Consider the following 22373-nt stretch of genomic DNA (forward strand, 5'->3'; position numbering starts at 1 on the left):
GTTCAGGAAGGAGGTGAGACAAGAGAGAGGGGGAGCGAGGAAGAGAGAGAGAGGAAGATGAGAGAGAGAGAGAGAGAGAGAGAGGAAGGAAGAGAGAGAGAGTGAGGAAGAGATAGAGTGAGGGGAAGAGAGAGAGAGTGAGGGGAAGAGAGAGAGTGAGAGGAAGATAGAGAGATAGAGAGAGAAAGAGAAGGGGGAGAGAGAGAAAGTGAAGGGGGAGAGGAAGAGAGAGAGAGGAAGAGAGAGTGTGTGAGAGAGAGTGTGTGAGAGAGAGAGAGGAAGAGAGAGAGAGGAAGAGAAGAAGGAAGAGAGAGAGAGAAAGGAGAGAGAAAGAGAGAGAGAAGGGAGAGAGAGAGTGAGGAAGAGAGAGGAAGAGAGAGAAAGAGAAGAAGAGAGAGAGGAAGAGAGAGACACCACCTTATTTCTTCTCAGTAATTCATCACGATCACGTGGTGACGTCAGAATCAACTCCTCTGGCTTCGCTCCTCATCCACGTATCGTTTAGCACGTATTTTACCAACGTTTCACAAAAACGACTCACCTGAACTCCGTGAAATCTTCAGGGACGATCGATCGTCACACACAGAGGCCTCGTACAGCCCATAAAACCGTTTCCATGGCGACAAGGCACGTCACAGCGACGTCGCTCCCGGAGCTACCGGGTTAGCATCGACGTGAGCTAACGGCTATCATGCTAGCGAGGCTAACGCTACGGTCATAGCTCTGCCGCTCTACCGAGTGTAGCTCTAGACTGGTCGTTTCTGGTAAAATTAAAATTAAAACTTCAGGGACGATTTTATGTCGTCATCAAGGAACAATCGACTAGATTTTGGGACGTTAACGGCTAAAAGCTTCTAGAATCCCCAAAAACTGGAAAAAAACAAACAAAAATGACTCCAGAAAGCGGATTTGAGAGACAACTTTTGTAAAAAAAAAAAAAACTACAACAAAAACCCATCAATCTATTGGAGGAAGGCCACAACAGACGAGAAGTTTATAAAGAACATGTTTATTCTTTTTTTTATTGATTTCCACCATTAGAGCATCTGTGATTACCAGGAGAGAGAGAGAGAGAGAGAGAGAGAGAGAGAGAGAGAGAGAGAGACAGAGAGAGAGAGAGAGAGATTCACCAGGAGACACCAACACATCCATGGAACGTAAACTTCACAATAAGAGAGGCGAGCACGCCGTCCAGGTCCTTTTCATCCATACGACGCGGGACAGGAGGACATTAGGACACGAGGACATTAGGACACGAGGACATTAGGACGCGAGGACACGTCTCCTCAGCATCACGGAGCGAAGGCACGGCCAGAGCAGACGAGTCCACGCCGCCTCTCTGCTTTCTGGGTCTCTCGTCTACGTTTCTTTTCTTTTGGAATGCTTGACAGGAAGAATTCTTGCACATGTGGAAAACAAAGATTAATAAATATTGTTCTGGTCAATATTTATTATTTTGGTGGGTGAAATTACTAAGTGCCACGCGGTTTTTGACTGAGAAAGGCCACAGAGCGTCCGCGGCTTGCTGCCGCCGCCCTGCTGGCTCGTTGTGCTTTATTGTGAAAGGACACTTCAACTACTTCAGATGCTGCGTCGCAGGAAATCACAGGTTCAATAAACTTTAGGTCACGACGCCTTCTTGACATTTAAAAACTATTAACAACTGCTGACATCTTCATATTATACTTAACAGCTTTAGCGGTGTTTTTTCTTTAGTTCCAGTTTTAGCTAACGTCATTTATATGCTAACACGTTAGCATGTGATGCTTCCTCCAGTGGACTGAACCATTTTTCTATTAACGACTCATTTAATCACCTGCAAGTGTGAAAGAAGAAACATTAAAACTGCTTCAAGTATCTCGATAAGTGGGAGCCGGGAGAGCTTCATGGAGCCACTACAGAGGAGCTGTAGAGCCACTGGAGGGGCTGTAGAGCCACTCGAGGGGCTGTAGAACCCTTAGATAAGCCATAGTCACTCAAGGGTAGGTAGAGCCTCTACAGAGGAGCTGTAGAGCCACAACAGAGGGGAAATAGAGCCACTACAGAAGAGCTGTAGAGCCACTCGAGGGGCTGTAGAACCCTTAGATAAGCCATAGTCACTCAAGGGTAGGTAGAGCCTCTACAGAGGAGCTGTAGAGCCACAACAGAGGGGAAATAGAGCCACTACAGAAGAGCTGTAGAGCCACTCGAGGGGCTGTAGAGCCCTTAGATGAGCCATAGTCACTCAAGGGTCGGTAGAGCCTCTACAGAGGAGCTGTAGAGTCACAACAGAAGGGATATAGAGCCTCTACAGAGGAGCTGTAGATTAATAACAGAGGGGATATAGAGCCTCTACAGAAGAGCTGTAGAGTCACAACAGAGGGGCTATAGAGCCTCTACAGAGGAGCTGAAGAGTCACAACAGAGGGGATATAGCACCTCTACAGAGGAGCTTTAGAGTCACTAGAGGGACTGTAGAGCCCCTAAAAGTGAGCCATAGTCACTAAATGAGCTGTAGGCACTAGAGGGGCAGTAGAGCCACTACAAAGGAGCTGTAGAGCCACGAGGTGAGCTGTAGTCATAACAGAGGAGCTACTGAGCCAACGGAGGGGCTGTAGAGCCACTGGATGAGCTGAAGAGTTGCTACAAAAAAGCTGTAGAGCCGCGACAATGGAGCTGAAGAGCCATTGGGGGCTGTGGAGTTGCAGGTCCAGAACGGGACGTCGGTTCTTCACCGACTTCCTGTCACGTGACCAGGGACAGTATCGGGGCATCGCTAACATTACAGGCACACACTTCAAGTAATTTCAGGTATGAAGGAGGTTCTACGACCAGGAACCAGTCAGAGGTTTCAAACTCGTAGGTTTGGGAGAATTGGAGATGCGGCACTTCAAATAAAACAAAAACAAAAACAAACAAAATAAAACCTTTTCAGGTGAAAGCTGTCGTCAGTAGATTGTGCGAGTTCTAGAATAATAAGAAAATATAGAAAAGTATCGTTTCCACGGTGCCACATAACTCCATTCTACCCAACTTGTACAAAAACTGCAGTGTTTTTGTACAGAAGCATCACATTTCCGTGAAATGTGAGCAGGCCTCGCGTGGAAATCATGTGTAAAGTTTTTAAAAAAATAAGACTTCGGGTTCACAGTCTCTCTCGGGGAAAAAACAACAACAGTCTAAAAAAAACAAAATAAAAGTTCAATCGGTGAACGAATGGAGGTGCTTGATGGATGAGAGGAGCCGGAAGCTGCTGCGTCTCCGTCCTTCGGTTCAGACGACGAGGACGAGGACGAGGATGAGGATGAGGATGAGGATGAAGGTGGACGGACCTGCGGGTGGACGCGGGACGAACAGACACACGGCCACGTCAAGAATTCCGATTCCAAAAAAAGGTAGAGTCGACAATAAAAAAAAAAAAACAAGAAAAGAAAGAAAGAGAAGCGACACGCAGTCACACCAGCTGGAGAGGGAAGGACGTGATTGGACGACGGGATGAGCTCCACCTCTCAACTCATAGACGCGCTCCTCCGTCGCCGTGGCGACGCAGGACGACCTTCTTTATATTACATCTGGTTATAAATATCACTCTGAGATTTGGTTTCTTCCGTCGCTACAAAAATAAGTATCTCGCATCCGATAACTTCTACCTGATTCGGTTTCGGGAGTGGCGCCGCCGCGGACGACCGCGGGACGCCGTGTGGTTTCGGAGACGGGCGTCTCGTCCCGCTCCACTGGGGACACTTCAAAATAAAATGAAATCTACAATCAGTGGAGGAGGAGGAGGTGTGGGGGAGGGGGGGGGGGAGGTCACAGCGCCGTCTCCTGGACCGTGTGGTGGGTGGCCTGACTCGGCGTCGTCGCCACCCGGGCCTCCGGGTCCTCGCCGTCCGCCGTGTCCTCGCCGTGGCGAGGGACGCCGTTGCCGTCCTTCTTGGCCATTTGGTAAGGCGGCGCGCCGACGTCGCCGGGCTGCTCGGCAGGAAGAGGAAGAAGAAGAAGAAGAAGAGTGAGGTCGAGTACCGCGAGGCGGCGGGACGCGGGGGCGACGGCGTGACCGCACCTTCCTGTCCAGGGGAGTGACGCAGCACATCTTCTCTCTGAGACGCTCCGGGAGGAAGAAGAGGACGGTCCCCAGGACGGGGAACACCGTGCCCGGCGTCAGCTCCTTCTCCTTCATCGGCCCTGGCGACAACACATCGCGGGTTAGCCAACACATGCTACGTAGCATTCCACAGCAAATACAGCTTTAGATTAACGCCAGCTAACGCATGCTACGTAGCATCCTATAGAAAGTACAGCTTTACATTAACACCGGCTAACGCATGCTACGTAGCATCCTATAGAAAGTACAGCTTTACATTAACACCAACTAACGCATGCTACGTAGCATCCTATAGAAAGTATTGTTTTAAATTCACTCCAGGTAACACATGCTACGTAGCATCCTATAGAAAGTACAGCTTTAGATTAACACCAGCTAACACATGCTATGTAGCATCCTATAGAAAGTACAGCTTTACATTTATGCCAGCTAACATGCTACTTAGCATCCTATAGAAAGTATTGCTTTAGATTAACACCAGCTAACACATGCTATGTAGCATCCTATAGAAAGTACAGCTTTACATTTATGCCAGCTAACATGCTACTTAGCATCCTATAGAAAGTATTGCTTTAGATTAACACCAGCTAACACATACTACGTAGCATCCTATAGAAAGTTTTGCTTTAAATTCACTCCAGCTAACACATGCTACGTAGCATCCTATAGAAAGTTTTGCTTTAAATTCACTCCAGCTAACACATGCTACATAGCATCCTATAGAAAGTACAGCTTTACATTTATGCCAGCTAACATGCTACTTAGCATCCTATAGAAGGTATTGCTTTAAATTCACTCCAGCTAACACATGCTACGTAGCAGCTAACCCACCTGTGATCAGGCTGACCAGCAGTCCCACTAAGACCACGGTGGCCGAGTTGTGAGCGCTGTACCACATGTAGGACAGAGAGTAGAGCGCCTGCACTCCCGAGGGCCTGAGGAAAACACGGGTCAAACCACTTTACCGACTTTCACGTCGCCGCCATTTCAGTTTCCAGTTGTTCAAATTGTACCGACTGACTTTAACACACTAAAGCTCATCGTTGATCATTATTTGGTTCGGCGAGGAACTTATTCTCGCCTCCAGATCCTGATAAAAGCAACGTTAAAATCAGATAAATTGGTTTTAATGGAGCCGCTGCAGAGGAGCTGTAGAGCCACGTGCGACTATCAAATAAACCAACATTACAAGTCGTGCTTCGTTTTACAGCCGATTGGGCAGACCGTGACCTTTGACCTCGCTCTCCCGTTCACTGATGGCGTGCCCCTTACCCGGGGGGGGGGGGGGGGTCAAAGGGGGGTCAAAGGTCAGTGGTGTTGATTACCTGGGCGCGGCCGTGACGTTAGCGGCCAGAGTGCTCATGACGGTGGCGGTGACGTTGTCAAACAGCGGCAGGTCGGTGGCGTTGACCGGGGGTCCCGGCGCCACCCCCGACATCCGAGACACGAAACTGCCGATGCCGATCCAGAAGGCCATGGTGAGGCCGGCCACCAGGCCCACCACCGCCCCCTGCAGGGGAGGAGGGCACAGCGACGCTCGCGTGACGCCACGGAGGAGGACGAGGAGGAGGAGGAGGAGGAGGAGGAGGAGGACGGACTCACCGTGGGATTGGCCCAGGGGAAGAACATCCCCAGACAGAAGAGGCCCAGCAGAGGACCACCCACCATGCCGAAGATACTGAAGGCCGCCTGAGGACACAAGACGGCCGAGTCCCACAGTCAGTCACTCAGTTCTAAATGCTGAGTCACTCTCAAGTCTCCCTGGAGAAATCAGCCTGCCGGTTGTTTGGCGCTAGAGAAATAAAGTGTGTTCATTCACACAGACGTATAAACGGCTTCTACTGTCGTTTGTTGCTTATTTTCCTGGAGCAAACAACGACGGAATTCAGTCCATTGGGGCGGGGGTTGGGGACCCCAACCGTTATATTTATTATCCGAGTCTGAACGATCTTTTATTTTGAAAAATGACCGGATTCTCTCGGTTACGTCTCGGTCACTTGAGCGCCAAACGTTTAACCCACAAGCTAGCAAAAGGAGCAAAAAACAGACGTGTTTGGAAAGTTTCTGTTGGAAGGGGAAAAGGTCCGGTGAAGAGACGGAAGAAGAGCCGACAACTTCCTCAGAAAAAGAAAGTTTTTAACAGACGGTACCAGGAGTTCTACTTGAAGTATGGATTGATGGCGACGGGTGATTCACACAGACCAACAGGCTAACGGCTAACGGCTAACGGCTCGCTAACGAGGCAATGAAGCCTTCAAAATTGCTTTGCCACTTGGAGACCAAGCACCCTGGATTAAAAAAACAAGCCCCCGGAGTATTTTTTATAACGTTTATTATTTTATTATAATATATATTTCTTTATTATTTATTATCACGTTTATTATATTCGCAATATAAACAATCTACGAATCTACTGGGCCAGAAGAAGGTCCAGAAGAGCTCCAGCTGGGAGGACCGGCCTTGAAAGGGTTCAAAGTGTTAGCGTGGTAGCATTAGCGTGGTAGCATTAGCGTGGACGCGACGCCGCCACGATGAAGTACAGAAATCCTGACGAGAAAACCAGCTCCTCACCACAGTAGTGAAACACTGACAGGCTGGACTCCAGACTTTGTTTAAGACGTCTCACACGTTCAGATTTTATAAAAAAGACATAAATTACCTGCAGCACTGATCCCATGACGGAGGCGACGTAGGCCATAGCCAGACACACCAGCCCATACACCAAAGCTGTGGAGCACACACACACACAATCTTTAGATTGAGAGACGCCCCCTAGTGGTGAAAATGATCGTACTTTAGCAAATAGAGAGCTCTTATGAAGGCTCTTATTAACATAAATAGAAATAAATACAAGCAGAAGCTTCATTAGTCCCTTTTAGAAAAAAATTCATGTTTTCTGGATTGAAGTAACAAATAGAGTTTAAATCACCTCAGGTCAAAATCCCAACAACACATCGATCCTTATTTATAAGCATTTTTAGAATTCTACCTCAAAATCGACTTGCAAAATAAACTGTACTTATTTTTTTATTAACAATGCTGGAAATGTGTAATGTTTGTGTGAATTGAAAAAGTTAAACCCGACCCTGGCGCCATCTAGTGGCCAGGAGGCCAAATGCAAGATTATACTTGTAAAGTACTTATTCAATCATGCGTCTTCTTTAAGCTTGATTCAAACGGACGACAGACTTTCGTCGTCTGGTCATCCGGTACAGACGCTTCAGTGTTTGGGAGCCTAAATGCCTCCGACAGGTGACGGAGAATCCCTCCGCCCGGGCGTCTGTCCTGTCCCACGCCTTCTCACCCAGTCCTTTGGACAGCAGAGTCGCCTTCTCCTCCGTCATGTTGGGGAAATGAGGTTTGATCAAGTCCTCCATCGTCACCGTGGCCAAGGAGTTAAAGGCAGAGGAGATGGTGCTGCGGAGCAGAAATACAGGGGGGGTGAGGTGGGGGGAGGGGTGGGGGGGTCCAATCAAGACGTTCTGGAATTTAGTCCGTCAGCCTTTAAACAGAGTTGAAACTAAAAAAAATGGATTAGAATGAAAGTCGGAAGCACAAAAGTCAGGAAAAATGAACAAACTGAAAATCTTCTGGAGGAAACACACTTTGTAAAAATGACCCAAGAAGAGAAAGTGTTATAGATTCCCTGTAAAGTGTGTCATGTGTTCTGTTTAAGAAAGTTTTTTTTTCTGTCGGGCATTATTTTCGGACGGCCGAGTCAGGCTCCGGGGTCCTAATGTCACCAGTTCTTATTTCAATAATGAGACGATGGTGGACCGTCAAACCTCCTTACATGTTGAAGCAGAAAGTCATTACCAGTTCATCAAACAGGCCTACAAGTGTTTTATGTTCTGTTTATTTGCTAGAAGGTGTGAATTTGGTTTCATTTAGCTGAGCTGTAAATGAGGCTAATGCTAATCGGCTAGCTCTGTCTGCATGAGCGTCATTATAGACCAGAGTTCTTCAACCACACTGGTGTTTCCTCCAGATCTCGTCAGCTGAGCTGTGAGAAATTATCACATTTCACATTTTGTTCTAAAAAAACCTTTGCTCTCACAGTGTTGCAGAGTAATCCTGTATAAATACTCTTCACCACTAGAGGGCAGCACAGAACTTTGCCGGTGAAATGTAAAGTGACAGACGTCAGTGTGGTTCATCTCCACCTCCTGCTACCATCTTGTATCAAAGTACTGTGTCAGTGACAGTGATGGAGAAGTTTTTGAAAACCAGGATCTCAGCTCTTCATCCATCAGGTCCAGGTTTCACACTGAGGGAGGCACTATTAAAAAAAGTCCTTGCTTTCTGGATTTACTGGATTCCTGTTGATAGAACTTTGATGAGAAAGACTTTATATTGTTAATAGAGGCTACACAGTTTAACTTTTTAACATTTTCAGGTGGAGGTGTGACTCCAGAGTTTTCCAAAGACAAAAGTGCGTCTCGGCTCAAAAAAGGTTGAAAAACACGGTTATAGAGAATCTAATTCCAGTTTATAGCGCATGAATACTGATTTGTTCATTTATTCGTCCAGGTTCTGTCCTGCCAGCCGACTATAGAAGAGGACAAAGTCAACGCCAAGTGTCCGTCTCTACTCTGACCGGAGGAGTCGTCCTGGATCCTCATCATCATCATCATCATCATCATCATCATCATCATCATCATCATCAACCACGTGTTCAGAAGTGTTCATCTCTATGGAATCAGGTTCTTGTGTCACCTGAGCGCCCCGCTGAAGAGGCAGGCCACGAAGAGGCCGGGGAGTCCCGGCAGGTCCCGGAACACGTCCATCACGAAGTACAGCACCATCTGGACAGGGAGACGCCGCGTCAGCGCTTTGTGTGGCGGCGAGAGAGGGAGGGGGGGGGGGGGGGGGGGGGGGGGCGGAGCCTCACCTGGTCGTTGGTCTTGACGTAGCCTTTGTCCAGAGGACTGTCCTCTCCGTACCGGGCGAACATGACCAGGCCCATCAGACAGCCCAGGCACAGCACCACCTGCTGGCAGGGGAACACCACGTAACAGGACCTGGGGGAGGAGGGGGGGAGGGGGAGGGGCTTAAGTCACGACAGCGTTCAAAACCCCCCTTCGAACGAGAGGCGCTCGGATGGAAGTGCGCGGTCCTCACATGACGGCCTCCCTCTCGGAGCGGGAGCTCAGGTAGCGCTGCACCTGCGCCTGGTTGACGCCGTACAGCGCCAGCATGAGGAAGACTCCGCCCACTCCCAGCGTCCAGAAGGTGTGGCGCTCCAGAGGGTCCGGGTTCAGGCTGCGGGGCCCGGGACAAACTGATTAAGACTCTCGATCCTTCTAAATAAAGCGTTCAACAAGGTTTATTTCCCACGCGGCTCGGTGAAAACGCCACGGAACCGCCACAGTCGCGCTGTAGAGCCACGTGCAGCGCCGCACCTGAAACCGCAGGGAAATGCTCGCCAATGCCGACTTTCTCCACACGCGGCCGACGTCACGGAGGAGCGCCGGAGGAAGCGGCTCCGCCACAATAAAAGCTGGCTCTCTTTTTCTCCCTCCATTCTTTCCCTCGTCACCTCGTCTAGATTCTGCCGGCTCGTATTCAACAACCACTTGAAAATAAGCCGACCGGCGTTGCCAGATGTGGCGGGTATCCCCCAACTGGAGAGCCAAACTCCCTTACCTACGAACTTTATTTTTATGCATTTGTGTGTTTATGGCGTGTTCTTCATTACTCCTATAAGAGTTGTGGGGTTTTTATTGAGGTGTGTGTGTTTTAAGTTGTTTGGGCTGGAAACGGTGAGTCAGATCTGGCAACCCTGGTCGCCATGTCCAACTAGCGTGCGACTTCACGTCACCTTCTACGTTCTGGGGCGCGAAAACGCCCTCGAAACGACCACGCAATAAATAAATACATAAATACATAAAAGAGTGTTGGGCATGTGGTCGGCTACGGGAATGGAACCAGCAACCTCCCGCCCTGCCGGCCCGGCGGCCACTCACTCGAGCCCGGCGATGCGGTTCCCCTCCGTGGCCTTCCTCCAGACCTCGGCGATGCCCCCGGCCTGGCTGGCCCCCACCACGATGACGGCCAGCTGGCCGGCGAACATCACCACCGTCTGGAACACGTCGGTCCAGATCACGGCTTTGAGCCCCCCCTGTGGGACGGACGGGGGAGGGGGGGGGGGGGGGGGTTACGTTACCGGTACCGCTCCACCATATTACAAACTGACCCCTTGAAGCAGTGACCGTCAGTGGAACTCACCAGAGCCGTGTACAGGGTGCACACCAGGCCCATAGCCAGCACCGCCCCCCAGAGGTCAAAGCCGGTCACTACAAGAGAACAGAGGGACGTCTTATCAAGTCCGTCCAGAACCTCTGAGGAAAGCGGCGGTTTGACATGTGACAGACCTGCGTTCAGAGCCAGAGCCGGCGCGTACAAGACCACGCCCATGTAGATGACCTGCAGAGACAAACCCACAGCCTTACCAACCTCACAAGTCCAGTTTCTATCTTATTTTTTTTACCCCCAAGAAGCAAAGCACAGGAAGATACCATCTGGAAGATGAAGGTCACCGTCCCACATATCCGGACCGTCTTGTTGAAGCGCAGCTCCAGATACTGTTGAAGACACAACGTCAAAACAAAAGACAAACAAATCAAACGTCTGTCATCTCAGAGGCTCCGTGGTCGGATGGAGGTGACCGTGACCGTCGCTCTGGTTAAACCACCACGTCTGGTAAGTCCTGGTTCTGGTAAGGAGGCAGAACTCTGACATGATATGTGAGAGAGAGTATGAGGGGTGGGGGGGGGGGGGTGAAACTGAAGACATGCAAAGCAAACGGAGGGAGAGCGTAGAGCAGTTCATGTAGAACGACGACTAAATTATCCTGCGGCGCTAAAGACAAGAAACACTAAATCAATAATGTGTGACCGAGGGAGGTCCTGTTAGGTGAAGTACCTGCTGGAAGTAGAGCTTCAGGGAGCGAAAACAGCTCTATAGAGCTTCAGGTACATAGAGCTTCAGAAGTACATAGAGCTTCAGGGGTACATAAACCTCAGAGGTACATAGAGCTTCAGAGGTACATAGAACCTCAGAGGTACATAGAGCTTCAGAGGTACATAGAACCTCAGAGGTACATAGAGCTTCAGAGGTACATAGAACCTCAGAGGTACATAGAGCTTCAGGGGTACATAGAGCTTCAGGTACATAGAGCTTCAGGTACATAGAGCTTCAGAGGTACATAGAACCTCAGAGGTACATAGAGCTTCAGGGGTACATAGAGCTTCAGGTACATAGAGCTTCAGAGGTACATAGAACTTAAGCTCTAGAGACCATAAAGCTTCAGGTACATAGAGCTTCAGAGGTACATAGAACTTGAGCTCTAGAGACCATAGAGCTTCAGAGGTACATAGAGCTTCAGGTACATAGAACTTAAGCTCTAGAGACCATAGAGCTTCCGGTACATGGAGCTTCAGAGGTACGTAGAGCTTCAGAGGTACATAGAGCTTTAGAGGTACATAGAGCTTAAGCTCTAGAGACCATAGAGCTTCAGGTACATAGAGCTTCAGAGGTACATAGAGCTTCAGGTACATAGAGCTTCAGGTACATGGAGCTTCAGAGGTACGTAGAGCTTCAGAGGTACATAGAGCTTTAGAGGTACATCGAACTTCAGAGGTACATAGAGCTTAAGCTCTAGAGACCATAGAGCTTCAGAGATGTCTCAGTAGAAGTACCTCAGTAGAAGTACCGATACTTCGATACTCCAAAGTGAGTATAAACGCCCAGTCTGTCGGTTTTACACACACAGATGACGAAGCGTTCCAATGAAAGACTCAACCTCCGGTCACCGGTTCCAGTCGGACCGTCGGGAGGTTCTCACCTCGTAGGCGCTGGACAGCCGGAGGCGGTAGAACACGGGGATGAAGACGTGAGCCGGGATGAGCAGCCCCAGGAAGTAGGAGCAGCCCAGGAACCAGTACTGGGTCCCGAAGGTGTAGACCTCAGAGGGGGCGCCCAGGATGGCCACGGCCGACTGGAAGGTGGCCAGCAGGGACAGGGACACGGGCAGGCAGCTCATGGAGCGGTCGGCCATCAGGAACTCCTGCAGCACAGCGCCCCCCGCTGGTCACACACACACACAACGCGGTGGAAGGTGGAGGGGGACGGTGGGGTGGGTAGTACCTGGGTGGTGCGCTGGCGCCCCCCGGAGAAGGCGTGGAAGAGGCCGATGCCGGCCGAGGCCACCAGCAGCAAGGCGAAGATGACGTAGTCCACGGTGGTGAAGTGCATCTGCACCACCTCCCCCATGGCGGCGGTGGGCGGAGCGGGGGGGCGGCGGGGGAACTGAAGGCACAGCGTCTGGGGCTGATGACGTCATCAAAGTGCACCCATCAGGGCTGCTGGTTAAGAGTTGCACACACACACACACACACAGGAATCTTTCATCTTAAACCACATTTTGACCATTTTAACTCACTTTGGCTTTTTAATCCCATGTTGGGATTTTTAAACTCATGATTTTCATTTTTTCCTCATTTTTTTACATATTAAATTTTATTTTTTTTTTTACTTAAAATAGAATAAATTAAATATAAATACAATAAATTTAAAAAAATTCCAATACAAATTTAAAGAAATTCTAATTATTCAAATAAAATTGAGACTGACTGAAATGAGACTTAAATAGAATAAATTTAATAAAAAAAATTCCAATACAAATTAAAAAAAAATAATAATAAAAATGAGACTGAAATAAATACAATAAATTAAATTTAAAAAAGATCAAATACAAATTTTAAAAAAATTCGAATAATTTAAATAATTCTAAAAATGTAATAATACATTTCTAATAAAATTGAGACTGAAATAAATAGAATAGATTGATTAAATGAAAAAAATGCAATGCAAATTTTAAACAAAGTCTAATAATTTAAATGATTCTGAAAATTCTAAAAATTTTAAATATTAAACAGAAACTAAATAAAAAAATCGATATATAAAAAATCTAATAAAAAAAAAAATTTGGGATATATGTTATCGGGATACAGAACTATATTTAGAGATGTTAATACTGCAATACCAAATACTGCCACCGGTAGCGACAAGCTTTCCGTTCTTTCTTTCTGAAAACTTTAGATTGAGCCACAGTTTTTAAATCACAAACACACGGAAACACGAGAAACATTTGAAACTGTAGTTCCCATTTCGGGCCACTAGTGGGCAACATGTATGTAAGAGAACCGGAGGAGAACCAGAGGAGAACCAGAGGAGAACCGGAGGAGAACCAGAGGAGAACTGGAGGAGAACCGGAGGAGAACCGGAGGAGAGTCTCCACGTACGCAGACGACATCGTAACGGTGGGAAACGGTTCTTATTGTGGAATTTTGAGCTTCAGAAGACGAAGTTGTAGTTTTCTGTCCAGGTCACATTACACTGGATTCTGTGTGTGTGTGTGTGTGTGTGTGTGTGTGTGTGTGTGTGTGTGTGTGTGTGTTCATATTTGTGTTTCCAGGAGACTCACTGTGAGAACAAACTGCTCCTCCGCTCGTTTTCCTCTTCACATCCTCCGAAAACACCTGACCTGCAGAGAAACAGCTGGAGATCAGTACACACACACACACACACACACACACACACACACACACACACACACACACACACACACACACACAGTAAAGGAGATCACCACCCACCGCTGCTCTTCTTCTCTGGTTACTCAGAGATTCTTGTTATGAAACTCAGCAGGTTTTCAGGAGAAGAACCTGCTGGAGAACCGAGCAGGAACCTGCTATAGACATACACCTTCTAGAAGTTTTTAATTATTATATTTATGTTTTGAGCTTGTTGGTCAATTCTTTACTCAAATAATTCAACAACTCGACTTTGTTCATGTGTGATTGTTTGTTTCAATAAAAACCAATAAATAAAGTTTATAAAAGGTTTTTGTTTGTATTTTTACCCCCGTGAGGAGAACGTCCCAGGAGAACGTCCCAGGAGAACGTCCCAGGAGAACGTCCCAAGAGAATGTCCCAAGAGAATGTCCCAAGAGAATGTCCCAGGACAACGTCCCAAGAGAACGTCCCAGGAGAACGTCCCAAGAGAATGTCCCAGGACAACGTCCCAAGAGAACGTCCCAGGAGAACATTCCAGGAGAATGTCCCAGGACAACGTCCCAAGAGAACGTCCCAGGAGAACGTCCCAAGAGAATGTCCCAGGACAACGTCCCAAGAGAACGTCCCAGGAGAACGTCCCAGGAGAACATTCCAGGAGAATGTCCCAGGAGAACGTCCCAAGAGAACATTCCAGGAGAATATTCCAGGAGAACGTCCCAAGAGAACGTCCCAAGAGATGTCCCAGGAGAACATTCCGGGAGAACGTCCCAGGAGGACGTTCCAGGAGAACATCCCAGGAGGACGTTCCAGGAGGACGTTCCAGGAGAACATCCCAGGAGAACATCAGCAGGTACAGAGTTCCAGCTTTAGAGAAGCGTCTCGTCCTGCCTGGGAGACAATCTGCTGAAGAGGCGTCGTTTAGAGGACAGACGATAAAGAGGACGAGATGACCTTTCAGGAACCTTTGTTCTTATTAAAGGAACATTTCACGGTCTACGCTGGAGTTCGTCTCCGAGCACCAGAGGAATGTCGCTTCTCTCTTCTTCTTTTTAAGTTTCCTTACAAATCAGCACTGAGCCTCGACTCCACATCGCCCTGACGTCCTGAGACGTCCTCAAACGTCCTGAGACGTCCTGAGACGTCCTCAAACGTCCTGAGACGTCCTGAGACGTCCTCAAACGTCCTGAGACGTCCTCAAACGTCCTGAGACGTCCTGAGACGTCCTCAAACGACTGACCACCTGACGACCCAGAAGAGAAGAAAGTGTGTCGTTTCTCTCTCTCTTTTAAAAAGTGTGTTTCTCCAAGCAGCCAATCAGAAATCAAATAGACCTATAGAACTAGAAGCTACTGACGCTAGCAGCAGGGCCATAGACCTATAGAACTAGAAGCTACTGACGCTAGCAGCAGGAGGAGCAGGGCCATAGACCTATAGAACTAGAAGCTACTGACGCTAGCAGCAGGGCCATAGACCTATAGAACTAGAAGCTACTGACGCTAGCAGCAGGAGGAGCAGGGCCATAGACCTATAGAACTAGAAGCTACTGACGCTAGCAGCAGGAGGAGCAGGGCCATAGACCTATAGAACTAGAAGCTACTGACGCTAGCAGCAGGAGGAGCAGGGCCATAGACCTATAGAACTAGAAGCTACTGACGCTAGCAGCAGGAGGAGCAGGGCCATAGACCTATAGAACTAGAAGCTACTGACGCTAGCAGCAGGAGGAGCAGGGCCATAGACCTATAGAACTAGAAGCTACTGACGCTAGCAGCAGGAGGAGTAGGGCCATAGACCTATAGAACTAGAAGCTACTGACGCTAGCAGCAGGAGGAGCAGGGCCATAGACCTATAGAACTAGAAGCTACTGACGCTAGCAGCAGGAGGAGTAGGGCCATAGACCTATAGAACTAGAAGCTACTGACGCTAGCAGCAGGAGGAGCAGGGCCATAGACCTATAGAACTAGAAGCTACTGACGCTAGCAGCAGGCGGAGCGGGGCCATAGACCTATAGAACTAGAAGCTACTGACGCTAGCAGCAGGAGGAGCAGGGCCATAGACCTATAGAACTAGAAGCTACTGACGCTAGCAGCAGGAGGAGTAGGGCCATAGACCTATAGAACTAGAAGCTACTGACGCTAGCAGCAGGAGGAGCAGGGCCATAGACCTATAGAACTAGAAGCTACTGACGCTAGCAGCAGGAGGAGTAGGGCCATAGACCTATAGAACTAGAAGCTACTGACGCTAGCAGCAGGAGGAGCAGGGCCATAGACCTATAGAACTAGAAGCTCCTGCGCTAGCAGCAGGAGGAGCAGGGCCATAGACCTATAGAACTAGAAGCTCCTGCGCTAGCAGCAGGAGGAGGACGAACCCGGAGTTCCTGAGTAGATAATTAGCTTTTCTCTATAGCGACTGTGGAACTTTGGTTCACTGAAGCCTGATAATGGAGACATACCTCGGGTCAGTTAATCCTGTTTGAGAGCACCGTGTGTGTGTGTGTGTGTGTGTGTGTGTGTGTGTGTCTGTGTGTGTGTGTCTGTGTGTGTGCGCTGGTCTACTTAGGAGTCGGGGACCTCGTGCTCCGTCTTTCGGAGGACAATAACTTCACAAATTATTAAGCGTCGGGCCGTAAAAGAGCACGAGGCAGAAGAGCCGGCGTGTAATATTTAACCTGCAGGAACAGGGTCAGCCTGACACACACACACACACACACACACACACACACACACACACACACACACACACACACACACACACACACACACACACACACACTATAAACATGTGACTGCGTTTCAAATATTTCTTACAAAGTCCACACTCTAGCATTTCCCATTTATCTTCCATTCCATTGAAGTACCAAACTCTTCCACAGGGAGGCGCTACGACGCCGCCGTCCGCTGATTGGTTGGTCAAGCCGCGATATTTAAAATATGTCGCCGGGCGAAATAAACCCTCTTCTTCTTGTTCGCTTACGCCGCTTATAGCGCTTTTTAAATCATTTTTTTTTGCAAACGTCGGCGTGCTCCACCGCCCCCTGGTGTTCAGACGAGGTGCAGCGCCGCCGCGCCGTTTGCTTGTACGGCGTAAAAGCGTATTTACGGTTTGAATGTACGCGAGGAGCGTGGCGTCTGCACCTCCTCCGAACACCAGGGGGCGGCGTCACACACACTTTTTAACAAAAACGGGTAGAACGGTGAGGTAACGATCGAGATCGTCCGCCGAGCTGTACCGCTAGTGGCCTCTAGGTGGAGACACTCGGGGAGGGGGCGTGGCCTAAATCTCCATCCCGAGCATTGCGTCACAGTGACGTGAACACCACACACACACACACACACACGGACGTCACCTCAGGCAAAGAACATACATGTCGTTATAGCGGCAGAACCAGGGTGACAGCACGCGCGAGGCCTCCCGTGACGTCACTGGCGACTGGACGTAAACATTAATGTCAGAGTGTCACGCCGCACGAGGCTGCGCCGCGCGCGCGATGAATGAGTGAAACGTTCTGCTGTCACTCATTGACGCACCGGCCGGGACGATGCCGTTATACCGGGGCTGAAGACCTCCGGACCGGGACCCGGACCCGGACCGGACCGGACCGGGACCCGGAGCCGGCGACGTGTGGAGCGGCGGACCGTCGGGCTTACCTTTGACGGTTGTCCCCGGTTCTCCGCGGTTGTGGAGCTCTGGTTCTCCCCGGTTCGGAGGTCTGGTTCCCCCCGGTTCTCCGCGGTGTGGAGCTCTGGTTCTCTCCGGTTCGGAGCTCTGGTTCTCCCCGCTGTGGAGCTCTGGTCTCCGCCGTGTGTCCCCCCGGGTTCTCCGCGGCGTGCGCCTCGGTCCTCCGGCACATTGCCGCACGGACCGCCCACTCTCCTTGAACCAGTCCGCTGCTGCCTTCAGGGCCCCTCGGAAAATTCCGCGTCACGCTGAGCAAACGCCGCTCGTGTCACCGCGCCGCGTCCTGTCACCGCGAAAATTCAACAATTCAATGGAATTTAAACGACAAATCCACAATGTGCGACAGATTTGTTCGGCCGTCGTCCGTCAGCCCCTGACGTCACACTTCCGGTGTATATTAACAGCGGGGGCTGTTTTTTACGTGCACGTTTTGAGGGCCGTGAAGTCGCAGCGCGGTGTCACGCTTCAGGTTTATTATCAGGTCATTTATCAGCGTATTACGGAGCCCCTCTGGTGACATTGGTGAAAAAAATATTATTGCTTGATTAGGCGTGGTCACGCGTTAATAAGGCGTGGGAACGAGATAAATAAGTCGTGGCCACGCGTTATTAAACTGCCGTCAAGTGAGCCGGCACTCAATTTCAATTGCGCTTTTATTATGCCTTTACGGTAAAACACAGGTCAGCGTACGGCCGCAATGCTGACAGAAAGACAGATGGTCTGATTTCAAAATTCAATAAAACGGAATCCTTCATAGGTTTACACCCAATTTCACTTCAGCGCAATACTAGGCATACTCCTTTGTTACTACAAGAAATATGAAAGAATATTACTGTACACATTTGGAGAAAAGTACTCTTAAACTTGGATGTGTTGATCGAAAATGATGGTCTCGTCTATTTTCAAATTACAATAAAACGGAATCCTTCATAGGTTTACACCCAATTTCACTTCAGCGCAATACTAGGCATACTCCTTTGTTACTACAAGAAATATGAAAGAATATTACTGTAGACATTTGGAGAAAAGTACTCTTAAACTTGAATCTGTTGGTTGAAAATAATGATCTCTCGCCTGTTTTCAAAATGCAATAAAAAGGAATCCTTCATAGGTTTATGCCTGATTTCACTTCAGTTCAATACTAGATATAGTCCTTTACCAGTATCAGTAATATCAAATAATATTACTGTAAAAATTTGGAGAAAAGTAATGTTAAACTTGGATCTGTTGGTCGAAAATAATGGTCTTGCCTTCATTATTTTGCTCCAAGTTTAAAAGTACTTTTCTCCAAATTCCTACAGTGATATTCTTTGATGCTGCTTGTAGTAACAAAGGAGTATGTCTAGTACTGCCTGAAGTGGAATCAGGCATAAACCTATTAAGGATTCTATTTTATTGCAATTTGAAAATAGATGAGACCATCATTTCCGATCAACACATCCAAGTTTAAGAGTACTTTTCTCCAAATGTATACAGTAATATTCTTTCATATTTCTTGTAGTAACAAAGGAGTATGCCTAGTATTGCACTGAAGTGAAATTGGGTGTTTTAGGATTTAGGATTCCGTTTTATTGCATTTTGAAATCTGTCTTTCTGTCAGCACTGCGGACGTACCTCGACCTGTGTTTTACCGTAAAGCCGTTAATAAAAGCGCAGTTAAAATCGTGTGCCGGCTCACTTGACGGCAGTTTAATAACGCGTGGCCACGACTTATTTATCTCGTTCCCACGCCTTAATAACGCGTGACCACGCGTTATCAAGCAACAATATTTTTTTCACCAATGTCACCAGAGGGGCTCCGTAGCAAATTGTCCAATTAGAAGCTTTTAATTTCACGTGCAGCCTGGAAACGACACAGCAGGACGTTTTACTGCCACAACTGTAAAAGAATGACACCATTCTATTTCCTAGTACCATCATTAGTTTATCTGTGTCGCTCTTTGGCCAGCTGTAAACAAGTTAAAGGTATAAAGAATAAGATTAAAAGTATAAAGATTGATTTTTTTTTTCTTATACAAATGGAGCAAGATAAACACAGTTTGGGGTTTTAGGCACCGAGATACATTTGCATAAAATCTCTGTAAATGTTCTGCATACCAACGTAACGTGTCGCAACATTTATGACATAAGTTGTATTTTCTTTCATATGCATATTTAATCACGGCGTCAGCTCATCGTCCACACGTGTAGTAATTCATCATTTCGTGTAAAAAGAACAGTTAACTGGGTATTTTAATGAAACACCGGCAGAGTCTGGATCATAGAAATGTTTTTCTCGCTCCATTTTTAGAATATAATCCGGTTGGTCTCAAAATATGATTTCCTCCCATACACCTGATTGATCAGGCCTTAAAGTCACAGCTCATTTTAGTGTAAACACATCCCCCCCCCCCACGCTGAGAGCCTTTCTACACGTTATTTATTAAACTCGTTCAAACGTTGCTTTGATCCTTCGAAACAAGACGTTTCCAGTCTCCGGCGCGACACGCAGACCTCTGCTCTCTTATAATTAGCACATTGATCTGTGAGCACACGAAACACAGCACCAGGACAGTCACATCAGTCGCCATGGCAACAGCTGCTCCGTCACCCTCCTGGATCAGACGCTTTGCAGGCATCCATGTATATTTATACGTACATACGAGGGGCTAAAGACGTCCCACCTCGGTTTTTCACTACGAGGACCTCGTATGAAAGGTCACGTGATCTGATTACATCACCCCCCCCCCCCCCCACCCCCCCCAGGGTGACTCACAGCTCAGTGACACCAGAGTAACACCAGCGTTTTTAACACGTCGTCCTCAAGCTTCATCACATTTTTTTTTTTTTATTTTTTTTACAGGATAAATAAATGTGTAATTTCCTTTTTTATTTAAAAAACAAAACAAAACAGAAACTGTGTGTTGGGGGAACACCCTCCTCCTCCTCCTCCTCCTCCTCGTCGAGCTCCCCGCTGGGCCAGTCTCTCACAAAACGCTGAGTCATGTTTGGATTTCCACAGTAGAACAAACTGTATTCACGGCGTCACAGACGTGGCGGAGAAAAGCCACTGGCCTCCGTCTCTTTACGACGCGAAGCAGGAGGAACCTGGAGTCTTTAGGGGGTTTGAGTGGGGGTTTTTTTTTCTAAGCCGCCTCAGTTGAGCAGCCGGACGATGGCGTTGACGTCGGCCCCCCCGGGGCCCCGGGCTGCCAGGTCCTTCAGGAGCCCCGCCTTGTCCCTGGAGGCGTGGCGCGCCACCGACAGCCTGAACGGCTGCAGGAAGTTGTTGGCGGCGCGGAAACTTTTCCCCACCGAGTAAATCTCATGGATCAGGTCCTCCAGGCAGATGATCCCGTGTTTACCTGGAGGGGGGGGGGAGGAGAGGGGGAGGGGAGGAGAAGGGGGGGGAGGAGGAAGGAGGGGGGGGAGAAGGAGGAGGAGAAGAGGGGGGGGGAGGAGGAAGGAGGAGGAGAGGGGGAGGAAGAAGGAGAGGAAGAAGAAGAGAAGGAAGAGGAGACGGAGAAGGAGGAAGAGGAAGAGGAGACGGAGAAGAGAGGAGAAGAGAAGGAGAAGAGGAAGGAGAAGAAGGAGCAGGAGGAGAGGAAGGAGAAAGAGGAGGTGAAGAAAGAGAGGGAGAAGGAGAAGTAGAGAAGGAGAAGAAGGAGGAGAGGAAAAGAAGAATAAGGAGGAGAAAAAGAAGAAAGAGGAGGAAGGAGAAGAAGTAGAAGAAAGAGGAAGAGGAGGGAAGAGAGGAAGGAGAAGGAGGAGGAAGGAGAAGAAGGAGGAGGAAGGAGAGAGAGAAGGAGAAAGAAGGAGGAAGGAGAAGAAGGAGGAGGAGGAAGGAGAGGGAGAAGGAGGAGAAGAAGGAGGAGAGAAGGAGGAAGGAGAAGGAGGAGGAGAAGGAGGAAGGAGAAGGAGAAGAAGGAGGAGGAAGGACGGAGAAGGAGGAAGGAGAGGGAGAAGGAGGGAGAAGGAGGAAGAGAAGGAAGGAGAAGGAGAAGAAAGAGGAAGGAGAGGAGAAGAAGGAAGGAGGAGAAGGAGAAAGAGAGAAGAAGGAGAAAGAAGGAGAAGGAAGGAGAAGGAGGAGAAGAAGGAGAAAGAGGAGGAAGGAGGAGGAGAAAGAAGGAAGGAGAAGAAGGAGAAAGGAGGAGGAGAAGAAGAAGAAGAAGGAAGAAGAAGGAGAAGGAGAAGGAGAAGAAGGAGGAGAAGGAGGAGGAGGAGAAAGAAGAGCAGAAGGAGAAAGGAGGGAAGAAAGGAAGGAAGAAAGAGGAGGAGAGGGAGGAGAGAAAGAGGAGGAGAGGGAGGAGAAGAAGGAGGAGGAAGGAGAGGGAGGAGAAGGAGAGGGAGGAGAAGGAGAAGAAAGAGGAGGAGGAAGGAGAGGGAGGAGAAGGAGGAGAAGAAGGAGAAGGAAGGAGAAGAGGGAAGAAAGAGGAGGAAGGAGAGGGAGAAAGAGGAGGAGGAAGGAGGAGGGAGGAGAAGGAGGAGAAGAAGGAGAGGAGAAGAAGGACACGATGTGAAGCTTATCAGAGGACACGATGACATTTTACGAGACGAGACATGAAACACCAAGTTGATAAAGTCTCTATTCAGTTATTTGCTGATTCGTGACCTGAGGGGAAGATTCCTCAGCCAGGGGAGTCCAGCGCTCTGGTTTACGTGATGCACATGAACGCATCGATCCCCAATGTCACTTTTAAGGCCGGTTCTGGCAGGAACAGAGGCTAAAAACAGCATTTATCTACATTTAGCCCGTAAAAATCCACAAATTAGCCACGGCCTAGCGTCCGGAAAATACGGCATTGAAATTTAACAAAATAAAATACATACGATCCAAATGAACTCCAACAGATTTATGTTGCAAATAAACAAAAACGAAAACCGTCACGTATCGTCTGATTCTTCATGACATGGAAACAAAAGGCTCCTTCTACTGGAGACTCATTAAACTCATTCATTCATTCATTCATTCGGGTCACATGATCTCATTTAACTCAATAGATTTACTTGACATCAGAACAGATCTACACTCCGTAGATCACAATCACTGGAGCTGTG

At 48.4% G+C, this 22373-nt stretch overlaps 1 protein-coding gene across 1 annotated transcript; it reads right to left on the bottom strand.

Annotated features, from left to right (window-relative positions):
• Positions 1–3788: 3788 nt before the first annotated feature.
• On the bottom strand, positions 3789–12357 carry slc5a6a (solute carrier family 5 member 6a; the record flags this gene model as incomplete). Its single annotated transcript, XM_080513954.1, has 16 exons — positions 3789–3950; positions 4042–4163; positions 4915–5018; positions 5409–5593; positions 5686–5772; positions 6743–6810; positions 7388–7500; positions 8800–8888; positions 8975–9104; positions 9205–9345; positions 10050–10204; positions 10312–10379; positions 10458–10509; positions 10602–10667; positions 11930–12151; positions 12232–12357. 16 exons carry the CDS (start codon positions 12355–12357, stop codon positions 3789–3791), a joined length of 1890 nt encoding a protein of 629 aa, XP_080370080.1.
• Between the last annotated feature and the right edge of the window lie 10016 nt (positions 12358–22373).

The sequence above is a fragment of the Blennius ocellaris genome (genome assembly GCF_963422515.1).
Source record: "Blennius ocellaris genome assembly, chromosome: 18".
Lineage (NCBI taxonomy): Eukaryota > Metazoa > Chordata > Actinopteri > Blenniiformes > Blenniidae > Blennius > Blennius ocellaris.